Source organism: Musca vetustissima, unplaced genomic scaffold, assembly GCF_032173495.1.
Source record: "Musca vetustissima isolate MV318-11 ecotype Yass unplaced genomic scaffold, APGP_CSIRO_Mvet_v1 utg35610, whole genome shotgun sequence".
NCBI classification, from domain to species: Eukaryota; Metazoa; Arthropoda; class Insecta; order Diptera; family Muscidae; genus Musca; species Musca vetustissima.
The window spans coordinates 35,810-62,229 of record NW_026886921.1 but is presented as its reverse complement, the minus strand read 5'-3'; the positions used below and the strand labels follow the sequence as shown (position 1 = coordinate 62,229).

General features: G+C 34.2%; 1 protein-coding gene across 1 annotated transcript; it reads left to right on the top strand.

The window, feature by feature from the left end:
* The first annotated feature begins 9,981 nt into the window (after nt 1-9,981).
* On the top strand, nt 9,982-16,815 carry LOC133334390 (probable cytochrome P450 6g2). Its single transcript, XM_061542686.1, has 4 exons — nt 9,982-10,048; nt 14,525-15,003; nt 15,071-15,874; nt 16,528-16,815. The coding sequence occupies exons 1-4, from the start codon at nt 9,982-9,984 to the stop codon at nt 16,813-16,815; spliced, it is 1,638 nt and encodes a 545-aa protein (XP_061398670.1).
* The last annotated feature ends 9,605 nt before the right edge of the window (nt 16,816-26,420 follow it).

Here is a 26,420-nt window from a genome sequence, read left to right as displayed (position 1 = left end):
TACTTATGTTTTTTAAAAAGTACTAAATGGTACTGAATTTGGTACTAATTGCATTCAGTTGAGTGTATATAGATGGAATCCTGAAAATCGGAATTAAGACTACTGTTGAGGTAGCTTTAATAAATTGTACCTTTGTGTACGAAAAGTACTTAATGGTACTAAATTTGGTGCAAGTTGGATTTCGGTTCACAGATAGAGCTGGAGTCTTGAAATTGGGAATTAAAATGACTGTTGCAGTGTAGAATTGAGGTAGTTTTGGAAATTCGTACTTATTGGTATGAAAAGTACTAAATCGTACTAAATATAGTACAATTTGGATTTTGCTTAAACGGATGAGCTTAAAACCTGAAATTTGGAATTCTGATTAATGTTGAAGATTGAGCTATAGAGACATCTGTGGAAATTCGTATTTGTGTGTACGAAAAGTACTAAACGGCACTAGATATGGTACAATTTGGATTTGGGTGAACGGAGAGAGCTGGAAACTTAAAATTTGGAATAATGGTTGCTTTTAAAATATAGAATTAAGGTATGGCAGCATAGTACTTATGTGTACTAAATGGTACTATATTTGGTACAACTTGGTTAAGTGGATAGAGTTGGACTCCAGAATTTTGGTATTAAAATTACTTTTGAAGTGTAGGATTGACGTAGTCTAATTATAGAAACAAAAAGTACTAAATGGTACCAATGGATAGGGTTGAGATCCTGAAATTTTGAATTAATATTACTGTTGAAGTGCAGGATTGAAATATGTCGGTTGTTTTGAAAATTTGTCATTTCGTGTACTAAATTTGGTTCAGTTAAATCAGAATGAATGGTAGAGATGGAAAACTTAAATTTGAATGCAAATCACACATTTAAGGTAGTATTGGAATTTCGTACTCTTGGATACGAGAAGCACTAAATGGTACTAAATAGGGTACAATTCGTTTTGTTTAAGCGGGAACCCTAAAATTTTGAATCAAAATTAAGGGTGGATTGTAGGATTGAGATATGGAGGTAGTTTTGAAAATGGATGATTATGTGTACTAAATGGTACTAAGTTTGAAAGGATTTAGATAAAAAACTTATATTTGAAAATAAAATTACTGTTAGAGTACAAGATTGAGACAGTGTTGAAAATTCAAACTTAAATTACGAAAAGTAATAAATGGTACTAAATATGCTACAATTTGGATTTATGTGAACTGATAGGGCTGGGATCCTGAAATTTATGATTAAAATTACTGTTGGAGTGTGGTGAACGAATAGAGCTGGACTAAAGGTTATTATTGGAGAACATGACAGGGGTAGTTTTGGAAATTCGTACTTATGGGTACGAAAAGCACAAAATTTGGTACTAATTGGACATTGGTGAACGGGTAGAATTCGAATCCCGAAAGTTGCAACTTAGGTTACTGTGGGAGTGTAGTTTTGATATAGTTTGTAAAATGGGTACGAAAAGTACAGAATGGTACCAAATCTGGTACAATTTGGTTTTGATGAACAGACAGAGCTGGAATTCTTAAAATTTGACTTACAATTACTATTTGAAATCAGGATTGAGGTATATTTTTAAATTCACACTTATGAGTACGAAAAGTACTAAATTTGGACTTTGGTGTAATTAAGATTACTGTTGAAGAGTAAGATTGATGTAGTTTTAGAAATTCTTACTTATAAGTATGATGGTCCTAAATTTGGAACAATTTGGATTTGGTTGGATTTGGAATTTAGATTACTGTTGAAGTGTAGTATTTACCTATAGAGATAGCTATGGAAACTCGACTTGATTTGTACGAATAGTAAATAGAATAGCAATTGCACTAAATTTCGATTTCGGCAACGGAATCACATTATATGCATAGAATCACATTCTATGTCGATTTATGCATGTCCGTCTGTCTGTCAATGTTAAATTGTAAACAAAGTACAGGTCGCATTTATGATACGAATTGGATGAAATTTGGCATACGTCACATATTTGGCCCAAGGACGAACCCTATTGAAATTGGGAAAAATCGGTTCAAATTTTGACATAGTTCCCATATATATTTTAGTCCGATTTTAGGTAAATGGTGCACGAAACTCCCTATATATCTTTCGATTTACACGAAATTAGGCACAGTGGGCTGAATTACGCCTAGAACGATGTGTGTTAAACATCGTGAAAATCGGTTCCGATTTAGATATAGCTCCCATATATAACTTCGTCCCTATATATCTTTCGACTTGCACGAAATTTTGCATGGGGTACTTTACTACTTTCCTTACTGGTTTTAATCTGTTTAATAGAAGTAAGAGAGATTTCGGAAAATAATGCTTATGTGTATGAAGAGTACTAAATCGCAAACTATAGTACAACAAATTTGCAGTATTTACGATGCCATATAAAATATTTTTTGTATTCCCTTTCCGCATACGAAGTAGCAGGCACTTTGCTAGTATGGTATATATTAATACTACGTCTGTGGCATTGTCTCTCAAAGAATAGCCTTTGTTGTTTAAAATTTATGTTTGGCCTTGATTGCAATCTTTGTCTTTTTTGTTATCCTATTATCGTTTATTATCACATTTTATAGCAATTTGCCGCATGACTTGTGCAAGACATAGGAACGAATTATGACATGTCATGAAAATGTTATCTACAATCAGTTATTATGATCGACGATATAAATGGTCATTAAATTGTTCCACATCGAACAAATGTTCAACTCCACTGGAGCGATTTACTATGTGGCTTTTTCATGAAAATGAAATGCAATTGACCGTATAGAATGACTTCGTAAGTGGCATATAGAGACGTTAGGAATTATTATATTGCATTTATTTTATTTAAATCGAAACCATAAAGGGTGGTCTGTGCAACATTTCAGTGTCCGCCCACCGCCATTTCAAACAAGCGGCCAATCTACCAACGAACCAACCTGTTGGCTATTTTCTTTCATTTTTTCGCGTCACAATTAAATTTACATAATGTCCTCCTGTAAATATTAATTAAATGCCTTTCAATCATCGACCCAATCGACAATCAATTAAAATTCTGCACAAATTTTCCGCGGTTTGCTTTTTTGTTTGTTTGGTTTCCTCAGCCATTTGCGGTCGTCATTGAGTTGAGTATTTACATTGCGTGGGAGTCAAGAAGGTGCTGTACACTGCTGCTACGTTTGACGTAAAAGGTTGCAAAGAAAAGTAAAAAATTGATTTATTTTTAGACATGGCATGACAGCTTAAATCCGGGCAGACAGACAATGCCAATGAGTTGCATATGCTACTGCCGCCGACCAGAAATGGTCATAACTTAAGCGTGCTACTCGTTAGAGTCGACAATGCATTTTCTTTAATCCATTTAATCTCATGCCAATCAACTAGTGATTCATGTCCATAGACGAATGCAAGGTTGTTAAAATTTGGCAATTGATTTCGTTCGGTTTTTTTCTCCTCTTGTTAGGAAAATTGGGCAACTAAGACATTGTTGGTGGTGCTAACAAATTAAAAGTGTGCCATATTAAACGCTTATTTTCGGCCACATTCTATTGCGATCGTTATTGAAAACTATTTTAGTAGCCGTCAAAGAAATAAAAACACAAACAAGTTGTTGATTTGGAAATGTTGCATGCCGCAGCAATAACAGCAGCGAACCAGCTAGCCCAGCTAAAGGCTAAACATGCTTGCACAAAAATTCAATATAATTAAGTAATGTTGTTTGTTGTTACACCCTTTGCATCCCCTCCCAAAATGAAAATAATAAAACGTAATAACAGCGGTAGCGACAATATCAACGCTAACAACTGCAACTAACGAACCCAACAGCAGTTGGTATCGACCGGTTAATAACTATGTTTTTCAAATTAAATGACCAAATTTTGTTTGGTCGGAGTTCAAAAGTTGTTTTTGGTGTTGATGTGGGTTCGATCGATCGAAGTTTATTACATGTTGATTTCCGACGATGGTGGATTTTTGGAGCTGAAAAACCTATTACTGTTTAGTAGGTTACTTGATTGGGGTTAATGAGACAATGGAATTGGATTTTGTTGACCCTTTTTTGCTTTTTCTTTGTGATTTTTCTGCTTTTTGTTTGTATCACAAGGAAGCAGAATAGTCACTTATAATTATCTATTTAGAAAAACATTTTATTACTAACGTAACGAATTTTCTCATAGGTTCAATATATATCTTACATGGACGAATAAAAACTGGTATGTCACAAATTGTGTGGCTATAAAAAATGTTTCTAGATTCTAGATATGAATATATGGTACAGATAAATGTCGACAGACACACCTCATTTTCGAACCTTTCAGTTTTGTGTATCGATTCTTTACTTCGCTAAATATTTAAAATATTTAGAAAATCTGGGAGTAACATTGTATGGGAGATGTGCCCAATTTTGGGCCGATATAGCTCATTTCAGTTTCTTCCGAAGATAGTATGATAACAACAGATGTACAGACTGACAGAAATGGTTAAATTGTAATAGAACTTCATACTTTGAAGGATATAAACTGACAATTTCGAATTCAGAATATATCCCATACTATGGTGAAATGGTATTATATGGGGTCAATCCTTAACATGAGAAATAAATTAGTTAAAACATAAATTAGTTAGAACATACCAAAAATTATACATATACCGACAATCGTACCAAGCTTTTCTTGTAATCCATAATGTACACCAAATACAAATTTCAGCAAGTTTTGAAGAAAATATTTCATAAAACGTGGAACGTATTGTGGAACATGCGTATACACATCCTCAGAATACTGCAATATAAAGGGCAAAGTTATATGAGCGCATCACCAACGTACACGGAATTTAATTTTTCTAGGGTTGGGTGTTGGTTGAATATGAAAAGCGGGACAAACATTTATAGTTATCATTACTTTATGTGCTATGCTTAATTGAGGGACTAGGCCTTCATTCTCAAACCTAAAGTTCTAGTTTTTTTTATCACGACATCCTCCGAAGGTAGAATGATTAAAACAGATGACAAAATCGGCTAAATCGTCTTAGAATTCCCTACTTTGTAGGGTATAAACTGACAATTTCACGTACGGAATATGACCCCTACTATGATGGAATACGGTTATAAGGGGGGTGAAGATTATTAATTTTTGCGAGGGAGATTTGCTAGCATACAAAATACCAAATTACAGCGAATTCCCCTGAAAAACGCTCTTAAAACTCAAAGTACTAAACTACAGCGAATTCGGTCGAAAATGCGATAAAATCACCTAAAATACTTAAAATTGTGGAGACCGTTATATGGGGGGGCTACAAAAAAAAGTGGACCTATATTTATAATTTTTAGCGGAAGTATTTGCTCCCCAATACAAACCCAAAGTACTAAATTACAGCGAATTCGGTTGAAGAATGCGTTCAAGAACCTCAAATATGGGGTGACCGATTAACCCATCTTCGAACCTGCCTGCACACAGAAGACAAATATATGCTAAATTTTCTCAATTCATTTAGAGGAGACGGACAGCGCCGTAGATTTTTACGCTGATCAAGAATATATATACTATATAGGGTCGGAAATGATTATTACAAACGGAACCAGTTAGGAAAGTAGTAAAGTCGGACTGGGCCGACTATATGATACGCTTCACCACTTTGGGTATATTTTACATATGTATCCGAAAAGACGTCGCTGTACTGTTTAAAATTTAATCTCAATCAGACACCTATTGAATATTTGGCGTACAATTAACATAAATAAGTCGAAATTATATATTGAAGCTAAGTTATATCTATATCTGAACCGATTTCAAGCAAACCTGCCAGGGATCCATACCATAGTGAATCGAACTATGGTATGGATCTTTAGTGTACAATTTGCTTAAAACCATCACATCATTCTAGACTTAATTTAGTACGCTATGCCAATATTCTTGCTAATCAAAAGATTTGCAGAGACTTTGGTGCACCATTTACCTAAAATCGGGCGAAACTATATATGGAAGCTATATCTAAATATGAACCGAGTTTCACGAATCTAATTCAGTAGGCAATACCAAATTTCGTCCATATCGAAAGATGTATAGGGACTTTGGTACACCATTTACCTTAAAACGGACGAACCTACATATGGGCGCTATATCAAAATCTTAACCGATTTTCATGAAACTTAGCACACATCATTCTAGGCCTAATTCAGTAGGCTATACCAAATTTCGTGCAAATCGAAAGATATATAGGGACTTTGGTACACCATTTACCTAAAATCGGGCGATACTATATATGATAGCTATATCTAAATCTGAACCGATTTCCACGAAACTTGGCACAAGTCTTTCTAGACTTAGTTCAATACGCTATGCAAAAATTCGTGCAAATCAAATCAAATTCAGGGACTTTGGTGCACCATTTACCTAAAATCGGCCGCAACTATATATGGTAGCTATATCTAAATCTGAACCGAATTTCACAAAACTTGGCATACATCATTCTAGACCTAATTCAGTAGGCTATACCAAATTTCGTGCACATCGAAAGATATATAGGGACTTTGGTACACCATTTACCTTAAATCGGACGAAAATATATATGGGAGCTATATCTAAATCTGAACCGATTTTTCCCAATTTCAATAGGGTTCATCCTTGGGCCAAATAAGTGAGCTGTGCCAAATTTCATCCAAATCGGATCGTAAATGCGACCTGTACTTTGTTTACAATTTAACATCAACAGACGTACGGACGGACATGCATAAATCGACTCAGAAAGTGATTCTATGCATATTCTGAAAAGGAACCATGGGTCTATCTCGATTACTTTTGCCAGTTACAAACATATGCACAAAGACATAATACCCTGTACCACAGTGTGGTGAAGGGTATACAAATTAATTTAATTTACTATCCAGACTGTGGTGGAGGATATAAACAGGGGATGTATGGGGACTCCCCGAAATAGGCCGAATATTAATCATTTCTGTAGGAAAATCTGTTACCAAATACGAATCCAAAATTCCAAATTACAGCGAAACCGGTTTAAAACGCAATCAAAACCACCAAAATACCGAAAATTTGTGGGTACTGTAATCTATATATATATAAAATAGAAAAAAATTTGTTTGTTTGTTTGTATGTTACCGATAGACGACAAAACCGCTGAAAAGATCTTAATGAGATTTACACTGTATGTCGGGGCATGCCCTGAAAGTAACATAGGCTATATAAACATTTAAAATTTCGCGTGGATGCGGAGTTATAGCATCAATAGTAAACATACCTCAAAATTTCTGAACATGTAATATGCGTTTATCTAAAGAACGGTTACAGATACCGTTTTCAAAATTTGCCTGAATAACGAAGGTGTGAATGCACACCATCCATACAAAAATGAGCATGGTACGATCAACGGAAAATTCACTTTTTACTGCATTTTAAAAATCTGCATATTGAAAATTGAAAATATTTTATTTGTAGACTTTGAAAATGCTGAAAAGATTTTACTGAGATTTTCACAGAACGTCATAACTTGCCCTGTGAATAACATATGCTATATAAACTTCTAAGATTTCCCGAAGATGCGGTGTTATAGCATCGAACGTAATCATACTTCAAAAATTATGAACATGTAATTTGTGTATATCTTAAGTACGGTTATAGATACCGATTTCAAACCATTGCTGAGTAACGTGAGTGTAAATACGCATCATCCACACAAAATGACCACGGACAAGTGAAAATGCACACCTCATTGCATTTAAATCTATGTATACGTAGAAAATAGAAAACTTATTGTTTTGGACTGAAAACCCACTAAACAGATTTTACTAATATGTTCATTGTAAGTCAAGCGATCCCATGGCAGTAACATAGGTTAGATAAAACTGAGGAGTAATAGCATCAAAAGTATAATACATCTTAAAGAATGTACATACATACACATGTCGAACATTTTCTATGGGTATATCTTAGGGTATCATCCGATGAGGATATATTTTCGAACGATAAGGATATGTACATATGTATGTATATTGAAATAAAAATTGTGTAAACTTTGAAAAAATGGTTGACATTATAATTTGCCATTTTTGTCAGTTTGTGAAAACAAGTTTATTTTGAACAAAATCAAACATAATAGTTCCGTTCCAGAACCTAAAAAAATCTTCTAATTTTACAAGTTGTGCCACTTTTTACTCGAAAACCGTCCCTGAACCCACAAAACTGGTAAAACATTGAATAAAATTTAAGAGAACACAAAACAAAATGGCGTTCTTTTTGTAAATTTTTACTCGAGAAATATGGCCGAGTAAAAATAGTAAAAATGAATGCCTACTTCTGATTGGCTGTTATGTTGATTTTGAAATATTGCCCTCCCGAACTTTTCAAATTATTTTGTACTCTGAGAGCGATTTTGAAATATTTCCCTTTTAGTACAATTATTATTAAAAAAGTACTGGAACAGTCCAAATGTTATTTGGATTTCAAAAAAAAGCGATTTAAATATAAATCGTTTTATTATCTGGAAAAAGTCAGAGACTGGGATAGGATAAATTCAGATACACCACAATTTTTTTTAATACTATTTTGTGGTGGAGGTATCAGATGGAGGTGATCGATTGTGTAAAACTGATAAAAAGTATTAATATTATAATTTTTGAATTGCTGTTACTTTTCGAAAAAATTGTGTTTCAAGAAAACAAAAAATTACCACCGTTACAAAAAACAGCATGGACATTTCACACTTTTTTGTAGTGTTAATGCGAGCATATAAAAAATACCAGGGTTTACCTAATTTTAAATTAAATTTTATATTGCATCTGTATATAGGAAGCTTACTAATTGATCATATCTAAATTTTAATTTGATAACTTCAGTAGGGGCAGCGAAGCGCCACGGGTCCCGCTAGTACTCTATAAAGTGTACCGATATTGATAATTATTAGTAGAGAGCTTTCGTATCAAAGAAGAATCCAAAGTATCTAATTACAACCACATTATACCTACTATTTGGGGGTATTTTTATATGGGGGCTACCCGAAAAAGTGAAGCGATATTGATAACTTTCAGTATAGAGATCTTGTACCCAATAAAAATCCAATTTGACGAATCACAGTAAATCCGGTAGAATAACGCCTTCAGTATACCCCAAAATACCTAAAACCTTAAAAACTTTGGCCGAACTTGACTTCCTGACAGACAAAAGGCAACCATATGTAAAATTTTAGCACCCTATCTCAATTCCCTAAGAAGATACCGTGATTACAACAGACTGACATGGCTATATAGTCTTAGAATTTTACCCTGATCCATAATATGTAACTTTATAGGGTCGGAAATAAATATTTCGATAAGTTACAAACGGTATGATAAAATTAATATACCCTACTAATACTATGGTGAAGGTTACAAAAAATGTTCCCACGCTTCTTAACATATTCTGAGAGTGATATTGGACATGTAAAATATGCATATTATTTCAAAATGTCATCTAACATGTACTGAATGTCGCACCTTAATTCTTTTAACAAAAAGGTATTTAACTTCATTGGGCCAAGCCCATTACTTTAGTGTCCTTCATTGTGGTCAGTAAGTATTTGACCATTTAGTTATTGCTTACCATCTGAGTATTGCAACAATGCAAATTTCTGATGTCATTTCCTCTACAAATATGGATTAATTGTTATGGCAATGATCTTGTCTCTCCGCAGCCGTTTTGATTTATTTACTCATAATACATAAATCGTAGAAATAATATATTGTTTCACATTTCATTCACAAGGCGACCAAGCCAATCCTATGTTTAAACGCAGCGCTTGCATTCAAGAAATTTTCTTTTAAAAAATCCGCTATGAACTGCAGCGGCAGTCAGGAAGGCGTTACCTTAACATACTTCACTTTGGTGGTACATAGCTACATGCCGTTTACACTGAATTCCACTTAGACTGTGTCCATGCCAATGATGCCGATATGAAACATGTTTTTATTTTCGTTCTGTTGTTGTAGTTGTTGTTCACACTGACCACTTGTGGTATGCAACATGCATGCTGTTTACTGTCATCGATGTGGAATTGATCTATACGAACCCTGTGATCTCTTGCCATATAAGTTTATTTTGATTCTTAAATGTGTACAAATATGGCAATCGCGCAAAATGCATAAGCCATAAACATATATCACAGATTGTCCTCTATTTTTTCGTTGGTGAAACAATTGATGTTAAATAATGTATTTATTACAATGAAAACCATGTATGAACATATAGTCCAACAATATGACATTGTCGAAAATGTGATTGGCCTTGGAATTATTATAAAGTGAATAATTTGATTCATATTTGGAAGACTAAACATCGGCCCACTTGTTCTGGTAATCCCTCACAAATGTTCAATATTGAAGAAAACGATAAACGTAATAACAGAATAATGGGGTATACAATTTGGTCTAAACCTAATCTAGACCTCAAACAACTGATGTGTTTAATAATATTGATTAAAATTTTGTACACCGCAATGTACATATCCTTCACCACACAGTGGTACAGGGTATTATGTCTTTGTACATATGTTTGTAACAGGCAAAAGGAAACGAGATAGACACATGGTTCCTTTTGAGAATGTCCATAGAATAACTTTCTGAGTCGATTTATGCATGCCCGTCCGTCTGTCTGTCGATATTAAATTGTAAACAAACTACAGGTCGCGTTTATAATCCGAATTGGATGAAATTTGTCACAGCTCATTTATTTGGCCCAAGGACGAACCCTTGAAATTGGGAAAATCGGTTCAGATTGAGATATAGCTCCCATATATATTTTCATCCGATTTTTGTTAAATGGTGCACCAAAGTCCCTGTATATCTTCCGGTTTGGACGAAATTTTGCATAGGGTACTGAATTCGGTTCAGAATAGTTTTTCTTTGAAAATCGTTTCAGATATAGATATAGCTCCCATATGTATTTTCGTCCGATTTTAGGTAAATGGTACAATAACGTTCCTATATATCTTTCGATTTGAACGATATTTTGCATAGTGTACTGAATTGAGTATAGAATGATGTGTGTCAAGTTTTGAGAAAATCGGGTCAGATTTAGATATAGCTCCCATATATATTTTCGTCCGATTTTATGTAAATGGTGCACCAATGTCCCGATTTGAACGATATTTTGCATAGTGTACTGAATTGAGTATTGAATGACGAGTGTCAAGTTTCGAGATTTAGATATATATATATATATATATATACATGGGCAATATTGCCAATTTTTTAATATTCCATTTACAAAAAATCAGCTTTTTTGTTTTTGTGGTACATCAATGATTTTTGGTGCACATGTAGAGAAAAATGTTCTGACTCCGAAACTGTTCGCGATCAAATTTTTGGTTGATGCGCGCAAAAGTTATCGTGTTTTTAATTTTGGGCATAAGAAAAAAATCTTAAAATTACGCTGTTTATTATATTGACCAAAAACGTTGATATATATCTGCCTCCTTAAAATAAGAATATGAATATATTATAATAATCGGGAAAAAGTTGCACATCTTCACGAAATATGAGAACAATAATAATAATATAGGAGACTACGTCAATATTTCCATTATATTAATGATATACACACACCTAAAAATTAATTTAAAAATATCTACATAATCGAAACACCACGATGAATCAAAATCACAAAAGTCTGTGTAGCGGTAAATTATGTAAATTACAGCGACAGCAAAACAAGATGTTGAGGAAAAATATTTGTTTTTGGTTCGAAAAAATAATGTCATCATATTTATTTTTTTAATTTTATACAAGAAATTTCAGAAAATATTTTACCCGAATTTCGCCCAAAAATTGGCAGACATAAAAATAATCACTTCTTGTGTATAAGTATACGCCTTGCGGATTATATCAAGACCCTTCCGATAAATCTTGGATAGGAATAAGTCTTAAAATAAGATAATATTATGCAATATACATTTAAAATTGCGTCAAAATCGCGTAATTCTCAAAATCATTTGATGCGCATGCGGTTTCTGAAGTTTATCTTCCAATCCATGTATATTTTGCGAAATTTCATTAGACGACTAACATATGCTACATGTTGCATTGAAGTACCAAAAATCTCGTAAAACGCGAATAATTTTCGAAAACTCCATATGCCATTAACGCGCATCCGATTTCGGTGTGCACCCTAAAAAATACATAGATCTATACCGATTTCAATGTGGTCCATTAAGAACCATGGATGTGCCAGCTCACACTATTTTTGAGATAACGCATCAAAATAATCATTTCAGACCCTATAAAGTATATATATTCTTGATCAGAATAAAATTCTATGCCGATTTAAGCATGTCCGTCTGTTGTAACCACTCTAGCGTCTAAACGAATGGAGATAGAACGCCAAAATTTTGCATAGAGTTGTCTTTTGTCTGCAGGCAGGTCAAGTTCAAAGATGGGCTATATCGGTCCACTTTTAGGAATAGCTCCCATATAAGGGTACCCCCCAATTTTCGGTATTTTGAGGTTCTTGAGTGCGTTTTTCAACCGAATTCGCTGAAATTTAGTACTTTGAGTTTTTATTGGGTCGCAAATCTCCAAACTAAAAATTATAAATATAGACCAATTTTTTCGGATAGCCCCCATATAAGGGTACCCTCCAATTTTCGGTATTTTGGGGTTCTTGAGCGGGTTTTTCAACCGAATTCGAAATTTTCCGTTCATACCCGACGAAATTTTCAGTTCATACCCCTCATATTATGGAATTCTAAAACGATTTAGTCGATTTAGCCATATGTTGTAATAATTTTTCTCTCGGAGGATATCGACATAAAAACTAAAACGTGAGGTTTGAGAATGAACTGTATCGACCCGCATTTAGCACCAGGTCCTATATAAAACACCCTACCTATTTAATATTTAGCGTGATGGACGGTATTGGGATTAAAAACTAAAATATTAGCTTGGAACATGAGCTACATCGGCCCTTAATTAGACCTAACCCCTTAAATAATGAAAACATCAAGTAGTTGCTAATTCCTACACAATGTTGTCAATATGGGTCCCGCTTTAGTATGCCTCATATATAATATTCCCCTCTAAATTGGAGTATTTTCAACATTTTATACACATGTTTCACCGTACCATGCGTTAATAATATATGTCAACATTTTAGGGTTTAGAGGTTTTAGGAATTGAAATTGCTGAATTTTCTATTTGGTTTATAACAATCGATTGGAAGAATTGTAGTTATATGTACATTCCCTATGTTTTCATTTCAAAAATTTGTCAGTATTTCTATGGTGGAGGGTATCCAAAGTTCGGCCGGCCGAACTTAACGCCTTTTTACTTGTTTACATTAAAGTAGGCACAGCTTCCACCAAAATAAAGTTTGGAGGTCAATATCAGGAACAGTTTGCAACGACAGATCAATTGACCCAAAACTATTCACTTTTTTCATATCCTTAGGTAATTCCCGAGTTATAAAGGGGTGAACCTCCGCTTCAGCTATGTTAACAAATTGGCAATATTGCCATATATATATATATATATATATATATATAATTTTTTTTCCTCCGATTTTATGTAAATGGTCTTCTCCAATTTCCGTCTTCTCGACCCGAGAAGACGGAAATTGGAGAAAATCGGTTTCATCCGATTTTATATAAATGGTATAATGGTGCAAATGGAGGAGTCTATGTCTGCTCGCTTTACATGGAATATTGCATAGAGTATTTTTCACATATTGTATGGGTAGCTTTAATTTAGTTCAAATATCTATGTACTTCACGCAGTTACTTTCGTACTATTCTATTTCAATGGTCCTCCAAAGATGCTATGTCTATTCCATCTAAATGATATTGTACATATGAGCATCTCTTGTATGTACCCAAACTGGGTGAAGGTTATCATGTAGTCCATAAAGTAGGGGTTAAATAGTTCCAGTGATATTATAACTGCTTTTCATGGAATCCCCTCTATTGAAGTCTATTTACATTTCCAATATCAAGGACCAACCTAGAGTTGCGAATGACCTTAGTAATATCATCCTTCGTAAATTTTGTTGATGTTTATTTGGCTCGAAGAGCTCTCAATCGACGTAGCGCAATCATTCTAGCCCAGAGTGACATCAAAATCTTCGTCACTTCGTCAGATTACTCTACAGTAAACTCATCACCTAACACTGTAAGTTGCTGTACAACGCCATGAAATATATCGTTTTTTGCAGTTCAACAACTATGGACTACGTCACAATATGAAGAATAACATATATTTTTTATGTCAAAAATTATAAATATTGCTCATATATAATAAATAGCAGAAAATATTTCTGTTTTTTTTTCCAAAAAATTATATTTATTGTAAACATTGTTTTCATTGATATTTATGAGCATTTTTATGTTTTGATAATTTCAAACAACATTTTCTAAAAATATTTTAAACAAATAGCGGCATGAACCAAAATGACCTCTCTATGCATATTTTAGTATTAATTATTTGTAATATCTAAAAATATTTCAAGAGGATGCGCCATGTTTGACAACACATTGTTATATATATTTCCAGGGTAGTGCCAGTTTGCATTACACTTCGCAGCAATGTGGTCGGAACTTACGGTCCCTGTTACTGTTCCCTTATTTTGTTTGACGGCAACGGTGCTATGGATTTATTTGAATTATTTACACAACTATTGGAAACGTTACAATGTGCCGCAAATCACACCTCTACCGTTGGTTGGTAATTTGGGTAAAATACTTAGCATGGCTGAACCTTCTGCCAAGGTAATTGAGGAATTTTATAATCATCCCAAGGCGGAGGACAAACCATTTGTAGGAATTTATGTGTTTTATCGACCGGCCATATTACTGCGTGAACCTGAACTTATTAAACGGATTTTAGTCAGAGATTTTCCCAAGTTCAGCAATCGTTTTTCCTGTTCAGATATCGAAGGAGATCCTTTGGGTTCCCAGAATTTATTTATGTTGAAAAATCCTGCGTGGAAGGATATACGCTTCAAATTGACACCGTTTTTCACCAGTGGTAAATTGAAACAAATGTTTCCGTTAATAGCAGAGGTGAGTAAGAAGGAATTCCATTCCAAAAATACTTCATGTTTTATAAAAATAATTATTTCTTTTAAAGGTTGGTGAAAATCTGAATAAATATCTGCTGAAATTCTCTACCTCTGCAGATAGCCCCGAATTCGAATTGGAGTTAAAGGAATTTTGTGCCTTGTACACTACGGATGTTATTGCCACTGTGGCCTTTGGTGTTCAAGCCAACTCATTTGAAAATCCCAATGGCCAGTTTAGACGAAATGGTCGTGAAATATTTCGTTTCAATAAACGTAGAGCCATTAATTTCAGTGTTGTCTTCTTCCTTCCTCATTTGGTTCCCTATTTCGGGGCCAAAGTTGTACCTGACGAACAAACAGAGTTTCTACGTTCCACCTTTAATTATGTCGTTGCCGAGAGGGAAAAATCTGGAAAGATACGCCATGACCTCATCGATATTTTAATTGAATTTAAAAACAGTTCCAAATGCATCGCATCTAAAAATGGCGAGGTGAAATTTGACGGTGATCTTTTGGTAGCCCAAGCAGCAATTTTCTTCACAGCAGGTTTTGAATCGTCATCGGCTACCATGTCTTTCGCTCTCTACGAATTGGCACGAAATCCTGAAATTCAAGAAAGGGTACGAGAAGAGGTGCGCACCGTATTGATAAATAGTGGTGGAAAACTTACATTGCGAAATATAGAATCGTTGGAATATATGCAAATGGTTATAAGTGAAACTTTGCGATTATATCCCCCGTTGCCGTTTTTGGACCGTGAATGTACTGTGGAGAAAGATGATAGCTATTTGTTGGAACCATTTAGCAGTTTTAGCATACCAAAGGGTATGCCCATCTATATACCAGCATATGCTTTGCACATGGATCCAAAGGTAAGATATATATCAATTGATTCCACGTTCTGAAATAGTGGCCATATAAAATTAACGTCCCATTCTCAATTCCCATAGCTCATTTTTCCGAAAAAAAAACTTCAATTTGGCATCTCGGATTTTATTATGTTCATTTATGTGTATTTAGTTTTTTCTTCGTATGGATCCACCCTGTCCATTGATCTTATGGACATGACAGGATCAGTAGGGAGGAATGTTTGTTCAGTATGGTTGAAATCCATATATTTATTACTGTAGCTTACAATAAGAAACTTCGTAGCATCTTTTGTATGTACCCAAATGTGGTGAAGGTACGCATCCGGTTTTTGTACACCCCTAGCTGCTTTATTATATCCTCCACCATAAGATCCCAAAAAATTATTTAATAATTACCTACGTTTACGGGTAGGTCCCATATTTGAGAATTTCAACCATCTGTTTCTTACGTATTTTTCGGTATGTTCAAGGTCCTATCATAACATGAGTTTTCTCCTAGGAGCCTCCATTTATTTTAGATATTTTAATTGTCATCCTCATTCGGCCGGGCCGAATTTAACATCGTTGTTACTTGTTGTAATTAATTATATTCCCAAGTGGAATCATATACCAATACTTAAATTAGATTTAATTGTTTCTTTTCTTTTTCTTTTTAGTACTTCCCGGAACCACAGACCTTTAATCCAGAGCGATTTTCGCCTGAAAATCGTAAAAACATTACACCTTATAGTTATATGCCATTTGGACTTGGACCGCATGCGTGCATTGGAGAACGTTTTGCATATCTTCAAACAAAGGTTGGACTTTTGCAATTTTTACGCAATCATCGCGTGACGTTAAGTCCAAAAAATCCTCATCGAATTAAATTGGATCCCAAAGCATTGATATTACAATCTGAAGGCGGTATCGTATTGAATGTACAACGAGATCCATTACAATATTGAAATAAATTATTTTGAAAAAAATATATATATTTTAATACAAAATAAGTTAAACAACTTTTAGTAAAAATATAACACAATATAGAAAATATTGTCTGCGCTTAAATGGACACTATGACCATCTTGGAAGCCTCCTTTAGAAATGTCAAGACGTGCTAGTGTAATTCGTGTATAACTCATCACTATATGACTGACTCTTTTCACCTTGTCTATATGAGACTCCCTTCAGCTCGTCTATGTCTATTCATTGTTATTGTTCTGTTCGGCTTCATCGTGTTCAGCTCTTTAAAATACCTCATTTCACGTTTGTCGACCTCTCCCACACTATAATTTATTCAAATAATTTCGCATTTAACGTGCAGCATAACTTCTCGTATATCCAACATAACCAGTATTGTTATTGTTTACCATTCAGTCCAATATCAATTTTATTGGCAGTACAAAATGTGGAATTCCTAATTTTGTTGTCCTAGAATTGAGGTTAAGTGTTATATTTATTAACAGTGTCCAGTAGTGTATCTATTACTTTGTTGTCTCGCTTATGTTGCACTGGTCAGCATAGAAAAACAGAAGAAAAACTATTCCGATATTCATGTTTGGTGTAACGTTTTTTTCATGTTGTTGCTTATTTTGACCATTGAATGGCTGTCCAATTGGATAAGATTTCAATTAATAAAAACGTGTTTCTTAAAATATTTTTTGGTTATATTACATCAGCCAATTTAAAGAATGGACATACCTATGAGTATGCATATAGAAAGAATAGGGAGTGGTATAATGTGATAAATATTATTATTTAAGTTAGTGAAGATTAGCTGAAGGATTGGAGATTATATTAGGATGGATAAAAGGAAATCTATTATGCTTCGGAATGCCCGATGCACCGTTCTGTTGTATGATTTGTTGCCATTTTAAAGGTATCTTCATAATGTTTCTCTCATAGAAATCCTGCTCTCTATTTGCAAAAAAACTCTAGTAGTCGATTTTCACAATTCTGCCTAGATACCAATTTTTTATCATTAAAGAAATTTTGCAATTTAAACCAGTAAGGAAATATTAAAAGTCGGACGAGGCCGACTATATGATTCCCTTTACCACTTTGGGTACATGCAAGATATGTTAATATATACAATATCCAATATCCGGACGAAACTATATAGGAGCTATATCTAAATCTGAACCGATTTAAAAAAAACTTCGCAGACATCAGTCAGGATCCAATGCATTACTCTGAGCAAAATTGTGTCCCAATCGGACAACTATTGGAAGTTTGTTGCATCATTCACATAAAATCGGACGAAATTATATATGGGAGCTGTATCTAAATCTGAACCGATTTTTAAAAAAACTTCGCAGACATATATCTAAATATGATTCAGTACTCTGTGCAAAATTTTGTCTCAATTGGACAAATATTGGGAGTTTGGTGCATCATTCACATAAAATCTGACGAAACTATATATTGGAGCTATATCCAAATCTGAACCGATTTTAATTAAACTTTGCAGACATCAGTTTGGACCTAATTCAGAACTCTATACAAAATTTTGCGCCAATCGGACAAATATTGGGAGTTTGGTGCATCATTCACATAAAATCGGACGACTATATATATGGAAGCTATATCTAAATCTGAATCGATTCGCACACATAAGCATGGACCTGATTCAGTGCACTGTGTTGTCCCAATTGGACAAATATTAGGAGTTTGGTGCATTATTTACATAAAATCGGACGAAAATATATATTGGAGCTATATCTAAATCTGAACGGATTGTCTCCAATTTCAATTGGATTCGTCTTTGGGCCAAATAAGTGAACTGTGCCAAATTTCATCCAAATCGGATCATAAATGCGACCTCTACTTTGTTAACAAAAATACATGGACGGACGGACAGACGGACATGCGTAAATCGACTCAGATTCTATACATATTCTCAAAAGAAACCATGGGTCTATCTCGATTCCTTTTGCCTGTTACAAACATATGCACAAAGACATAATACCCTGTACCACAGTGTGGTACTTGGGGATAATTAGTTGTTACCCCTAAACATTCCAAAAATGTTGTGTAAATTTGACAAACCTTGAGTCTTTGATGTAAACCTGACCAAAATATATATGGGAGCTATTACTAAATCTGAACCGGTTTCCATTAAATCTAACAGATTTCATTCCAGACCCATTTCGGCTATCAGTGCAATATTGACTTTCAGTTTAAAGATTTGTCGGGTAAAATTCACTAGAGCCAATGCCTGAGAGCTCGCTCGAATTGCGCACCAAAACATTCTAATAGAAATGTCATATAGCACCGGGCATCACTTGCTCTTGACTAGGCAAGAAATATATAATATACTAGCGGACCCGGCAAACGTTGTTTAGCATAGCAATATTGTTGATGTATAATTCACAAAACAATAGCCCAATATTAAGTTAGCTTTTTCTACCCTTCACGATTTGAGATAGTGGTCTGAAATTTGCACATACATTGCTACTACTCCTAGGATATGTGGTATTGAAAATGTTCAATATTAGTTTACTATTTAGGGTAGCCCCCATATAACGGTACCTCACAATATGAGAATTTGTTACGATTTTTTTTAACAGAATTGGTTGTAATTCAGCAGAAAGCGTCCGTACCAAATATTATCAATATTGGCACATGTTTCGGGGTACCGCCCATATAAACATTCCGTATTTTCATGATTTTGGGTACGGGTTTCAACAGATTGCTTTTAATTTAATATAGGGGACATTTATTGAGTAGAAAAATTATCTACTTATAATTATAAATATTGGCCCAAGTATACGGGTATTTGGCTGTAATTTTATATTTTGGATGATCATTGAGTAGAAAATGTTCCTAACAAAATTTGGTCAAGCTTCCGAAAAGCCTCCATATAATGGCACTCTACATTATATGATCCTTTGAGGATCTGGGCACGTTTTTTAACCTAATCAGCTGTAATTGGTTGTTTTATTTGGTGGCATGAATCCTACTCAAAATTGTCAATATCGGTCCACTCTTCTGAATTTCCAGTTGAGTTTAATGATAGAGTTTTGCAAAGAAAATATCTCGTATATTAGTTTTCTCTGTGATACACATTTTTGGTATCGGATATATGTGAGGTGTTCTATTTACATATAAGTTCAAAGATATGTAAAAACGATTAGGCATATAACTACCTGATTTGATATTTCCCGTGGCATATCAATATTCATTATTACCCATATAATACCCCGAATGTACGCGAATACCCTAAATTGACGCGAACTCGATTCAGAATGTCTACTGATTTTCCATCCTAGCATTAGTCCCAAAATGTACGTGCATCCTATGGAAAATGTGTACATACAATGTTCGCATGTACATTCATGCACATGTACTTCTCAATTATTTTTTGTATTCTCCCAAAAAAATTTCAATACAATGTCATTCAAATTGAACAAAAAAATTAAATATTTTGAAAATTTGAAATGAAACATCTCAAAATAACAACTACAACGTAGTGCAATCAAAATAGTTCGATACTAAATTCGTGGAAATGAAATATGCTTCAAAATATTTTTTTTGTAAATTTTTCTCGGTTTTAAATTTTTTTCACCTTTTAAACCTTCTCCGGCGCTCCACGAAAATTTCAAGACAAAGATAAGAAAAATCCATTCAGCCGTTCTCGAGTTTTAGCGAGACTAACGAACAGCAATTCATTTTTATATATCGACGCCTCCGAACCATAGTATGCTAAGTCGATTAGCATGTTTTAAAGTTCTTTACCTTTTTATATACTACGGTCCTTAATTTACATTCACTGAAATTTTGGTAATCATCGGCCAATCCAAACCAAAGTTATAAGCAAAAATGTACTTAGCATGGCACGTACGATTAAAGAAACGTCCATACTTTGAAAGCTTCTACTGAAAAACTCACTTTTCAGACTTAGCATACTATGGTTCGGAGGCGTCGATATATAGATAGATAGTTGTCCTCTTAGATTTAGAACTAAGAAAGTGATATCATCTGATACTTATACCAACTTGTTTAAGAAGTCAAAGTTCATATCTTAATCCGATCTAAATTATTTCAAATTTATCGTTAGTAGTTAATATTCACATTAAATCTAATGAAAAATATTCCTTTCAAAAATTATATACAATTATATTTTCCAAATGATCAAATTCCAATGTTTTGTAATTATCAAACACATAAATAGAAATAGAAACGAGATCAACCCAGGCATTCCACAATCGATAATAACTCAATTACTCAAATGTCGATAATTTTGTAATATTTCTATGGATATTTGAACTGATTCAAGGTCTTTCGCAAATGCAATTGTTGCATTTAAAATGCATTCAATTAGAATTCGTTCAATGTGGCAAATTTATAGTTTCATGATAATGACATGCCATTCATTGGATTTAATTAACGCCAAAACTATTTCAAAACAATAAATCCACACCAAACTATTTTTCGATGAACGCCCATCACCAGCAGCAACTGCAACAGCAACAACAAACATCAACCGTTTCAATTTGGCAATGGCAGAACTGAGTGGAACACCCATGCCAACAACATCCTCGTCAACATCATCAATGAGTGTGGATTGGCGGACTACTAGTCTAGAGTCTCGTGGCAAAATTTCGGATATTCCAAGCACAGCAACAACAAAGACACAAAAGAACAAACAAAACGTTTAATATTCAACAAAACAAAAACAACTTGAAAACAACTTTGTGGCACGCAAGCCAAAACAAAAAAAATGTAAAATGATACAAATCTATAGCCCACTTCGACGCTGGAGTGCATTCAACTTGAAACTGAAATAATAACAATTTCGAACATTAACACGAATTAACGCAAAAACCACTTTGCCAACAATCCAAAAAAATTGCATTCCAAAACTAGAGCAACGATCGCGGAAAACACGCGCCAATCCAAAAAATACAACAACACCCATTCAAAAAGTAAAATAAACACACTTATGTATGTACGTTGCAACACGAGGCAACGCCTAAAACTCTCTGTAGCAAATGAGTATTTCAAGTACTTCCACTGTGAATCACGTTTGTGTACACGCCTTTTTACGCGCTTTGCGTAAAGAATTTTTGCCAAGTTGTATGCGTTTTGTTTTGGCTTGTGGCCAACCAGTTTGCGTCAACACCACACCGTTAGCAATGGATGCTGTGGACATTGAACTCCTGAGAATGCGCGTGCCAGTACGGCCTTTGAGTGCATTGCGTATATCTGTCATTGTCAGTATGTGCGTAAACTTGAACTTGAATTTCATTATCAAGTGTTTTTGAGAAAAAGATGATTGTTTTGAACTTGAGACATAATAATGAAACGGCTGTACAGATAAGCCTCTATAAATGCAGTTGGGCTAAAATTGGAATTATTTGTAGCAAAGTAACTCTTATACGTTGTAGCTGTTTCAAAGCGACAGACGGTAAAAATATGGAGTCTGTATTTTAGACTGTCCTTGGCAAAATGTTGGCTGTATCTATGGAAGGCACTGGCAGAGAGTTGGGCGACAATTTCAAGAACGAAAACGAAGAAAAACTAAAGAAACAACGTGTTAAGTGCGGCCGTGCGGAACTTTTTGTACTCTCCATATATGACACCTAATGAGATAAAACCCATTCGGTTAAAAATACCCATTCGGTTAAAAATATGATGGGCCAATATCAGGGACCGAAAATAACAGGTATTTTTTAAAATGCGAACAAAAAAATCTTCATGTTAGAGACATGGGACACCAATAGTGTCATATACCAATAGATTCGTACTGAGGAGCCCATTAAGGATATTGAGTGATCTTGAGAAAACACTCTCAGTTCCCATGTTAAGGATTATTTTTTAACGGAAAAAATAAACGTTGATTTTTAACTGTTAAAAATGATTTTTATTTTTTCCGTCAAAAATAAAAGTCTTTTTTCGATTTTTATTTTTTCCGTCAAAAATAAAAGTCTTTTTGGGACTTTTATTTTTTCCGTCAAAAATAACAGTCTTTTTGGGACTTTTATTTTTTCCGTCAAAAATAAAAGTCTTTTTGGGATTTTTATTTTTTCCGTCAGAAAATAAAAGTCTTTTTGGGATTTTTATTTTTTCCGTCAGGAAATAAAACTCTTTTTATGTAAAGAAGTTTATACAACTTGTAATCAGTTATAAAATTACAATTTATAAATCTCTGTCCTTATTACAATAAGTGTACACATAAGTAATCAAGATCAAAGGTAAAAAATATTTGTTATAAATTTTTAAAAAATAGTCTAGTGTACCAAATCATGAATATAAATTAAAGAATCATTCCCCTGACTATTAGGTCAAAGGTTATATAACTGGTACCAAACTCTATACGTTTATTTACGTAAAAAGACTTTTATTTTCTGACGGAAAAAATAAAAATCACAAAAAGACTTTTATTATTGACGGAAAAAATAAAAGTCCCAAAAAGACTTTTATTTTTGACGGAAAAAATAAAAGTCCCAAAAAGACTGTTATTTTTGACGGAAAAAATAAAAGTCCCAAAAAGACTTTTATTTTTGACGGAAAAAATAAAAATCATTTTTAACAGTTAAAAATCAACGTTTATTTTTTTCGTTAAAAAATAAATAATTAAAGTGGATTTTTTTTATTTAGGTCACATAATAACAGTTATTTTTTACCTGATTTGATATAAGTTATAACCGTTACGGTCCCTGGCCAATATTGATAACTTTTGGCAAGAAGATTTGCTATCTAATGTGATTTCAATATAACTAATTCGATAAAAAAATGTGCCCATACTCTCCAAAATAAAGAAGTTTGAGAGCACTGTTAAATGGACGGTCATACTAACAAATTGACTACTGTTGATAATATTTGGAAGATATGATACTCAATGATAAAAAAACGTGCCAAAACTCCTTAAACTATCGAATAAAGGGGTATTTTGTAGAAATATGTGTTACCTATTGTATTTCCAATTTTAAAAACGTGCCCATACCTCCCAAAATACCGAGTAATGGGTAGAACAGTCATATTCTAAAATGTGGATCTATTTCTATCATTTTTCTTAGAGAGATTTTCTACCCAATGGGAGCACAAAGTACATGCCAAAAATCCTCAATACCATATATGTGAGGGTAGCAGTGTTGCCTATTTAGCACTTTTAGTGCTAGATTTAGCACTTTTTAAGCTAGCTTAGCACGAAAAAAATTGATCTAGCACCTATTTTATAGCATCACTCCAAAAAATTGTCGATTTTCGATTTAAAATTGACACATTGAAGTTTCCGTATGTTTCACATGGTGGATCTGATTTTCCAATGTTTTTCCAGTGAGCGGAGCAGTATAGTCGGACGGGGCTATGTATCATATGGATAGCCCCGTCCTACTATACTGCTCCGCTCACTGGAAAAAAGCACAAGACTTAAATTTTCTGCGGAACCAATTGCCGTGTCGGTGAAAAATAACACCTCCTAGTGTTATAATTACACTACAATATCCGAATATAACAAGTAACAAGTGAAAAAGCGTTAAGTTCGGCCGGGCCGAACTTTGGATACCCTCCACCAGAGATATACTGACAGGTACTTAAAATGAAAATATAGGGAAAACCAGTTATGTAAAACACAATGTAAACTATAAAACAAATTTCAGAAATTTTTAATGGATAATGAGGGTGTATACATGTTTACACGGATAAAATGGCTCTAAACCCCATATTTCTTTAGACCAAATTTGTTTCAGAAAATTTTGATTTCATCCAAACTTTGGCCATCTTATAATTTCATCCAAACTTACTTCAAGTTTGAAGATGGGGAATATCGGCCCACTCCTTCTGGTACCTCCCACACAGGGGCTAGGTCTAAATACGGGTTATAGTTCATATATAGTTCATTATCGAACCTTACGTTCTAGTTTTTTATCTCGATATTCTCCGCAGGTGATATGATTACAACAGAGTCTTAGAACCAAACCTAAAACGCGGAACAGATTGCATAACTATTTTAATATAAAAAAGGGGGTTATATGGGGACTACCCCAAAAAGGGGGAGCATATTAATAATTTTTTGTAGGGAAATTTGTTACCATATACAACTACAAAATACCAAATTTCAGGGAATTCGGTTGAAAAACGTGCTCAAGAACCTCAAAATAGCGAAAATTGGGGGTACCCTTATATGGGGGCTACCGGAAAATGTGGACCTATATTTAAATTTTTTAGTGGGGAAATTTGGTACCCAATATGAACCCAATGTACCAAATTTCAGCAAATTTGGTTGAAAACCGCGCTCAAGAACCCTAAAATACCGAAAATTTGGGGGTACCCTTATATGGGGGCTACCCGAAAAAAATGACCTATATTTATAATTTTTAGTATAGAGATTTCCTACCCAATAAGAACTCAAAGTACAGAATTTCAGCGAATTCGGTAGAAAAATGCGATCAAACCCCCCAAAATACCTCAAAATTGGGGGTACCCTTATATGGGGGCTATCCGAAAATATGGACCCATATTTATAATTTTCAGTGGAAGAATTTGCTACCCAATAACAACTCAATATACCAAATTTGAGCGAATTCAGTTGAAAAACGCGCTCAAGAACCCCAAAATACCGAAAATTGGGGGGTACGATAAAGCCTATCTTCGAACTAGACCTGCCTGCAGACCATAGACGACTCTATGCAAAATTTTGGCAATCTATCTCAATTCGTTTAGACGCTAGAGTGATTACAACAGACAGACAGACAGACAGACGGACATGCTTAGATCGTCATAGAATTTTACGCTGATCAAGAATATATATACTTTATAGGGTCGGAAATGATTATTTCGATGCGTTACAAACGGAAAAACAAAACTAATATACCCTCCATACTATGGTGGAGGGTATAAAAAGGGGGTTATATGGGGACTACCCCAAAAAGAAGGAGCATATTAATAATTTTTTGTAGGGAAATTTGTTACCATATACAACTACAAAATACCAAATTTCAGGGAATTAGGTTGAAAAACGTGCTCAAGAACCTCAAAATAGCGAAAATTGGGGGTACCCTTATATGGGGGCTACCGGAAAATGTGGACCTATATTTAATTTTTTTAGTGGGGAAATTTGGTACCCAATATGAACCCAATGTACCAAATTTCAGCGAATTTGGTTGAAAACCGCGCTCAAGAACCCTAAAATACCGAAAATTGGGGGGTACCCTTATATGGGGGCTACCCGAAAAAAATGACCTATATTTCTAATTTTTAGTATAGAGATTTCCTACCCAATAAGAACTCAAAGTACCGAATTTCAGCGAATTCGGTCGAAAAATGCGATCAAACCCCCCAAAATAACTCAAAATTGGGGGTACCCTTATATGGGGGCTATCCGAAAATGTGGACCCATATTTATAATTTTCAGTGGAAGAATTTGCTACCCAATAACAACTCAATATACCAAATTTGAGCGAATTCAGTTGAAAAACGCGCTCAAGAACCTCAAAATACCGAAAATTGGGGGGTACCCTTATATGGGAGCTATGCCTAAACGTGGACCGATAAAGCCCATCTTCGAACTTGACCTGCCTGCAGACAAAAGACGACTCTATGCAAAATTTTAGCGATCTATCTCAAT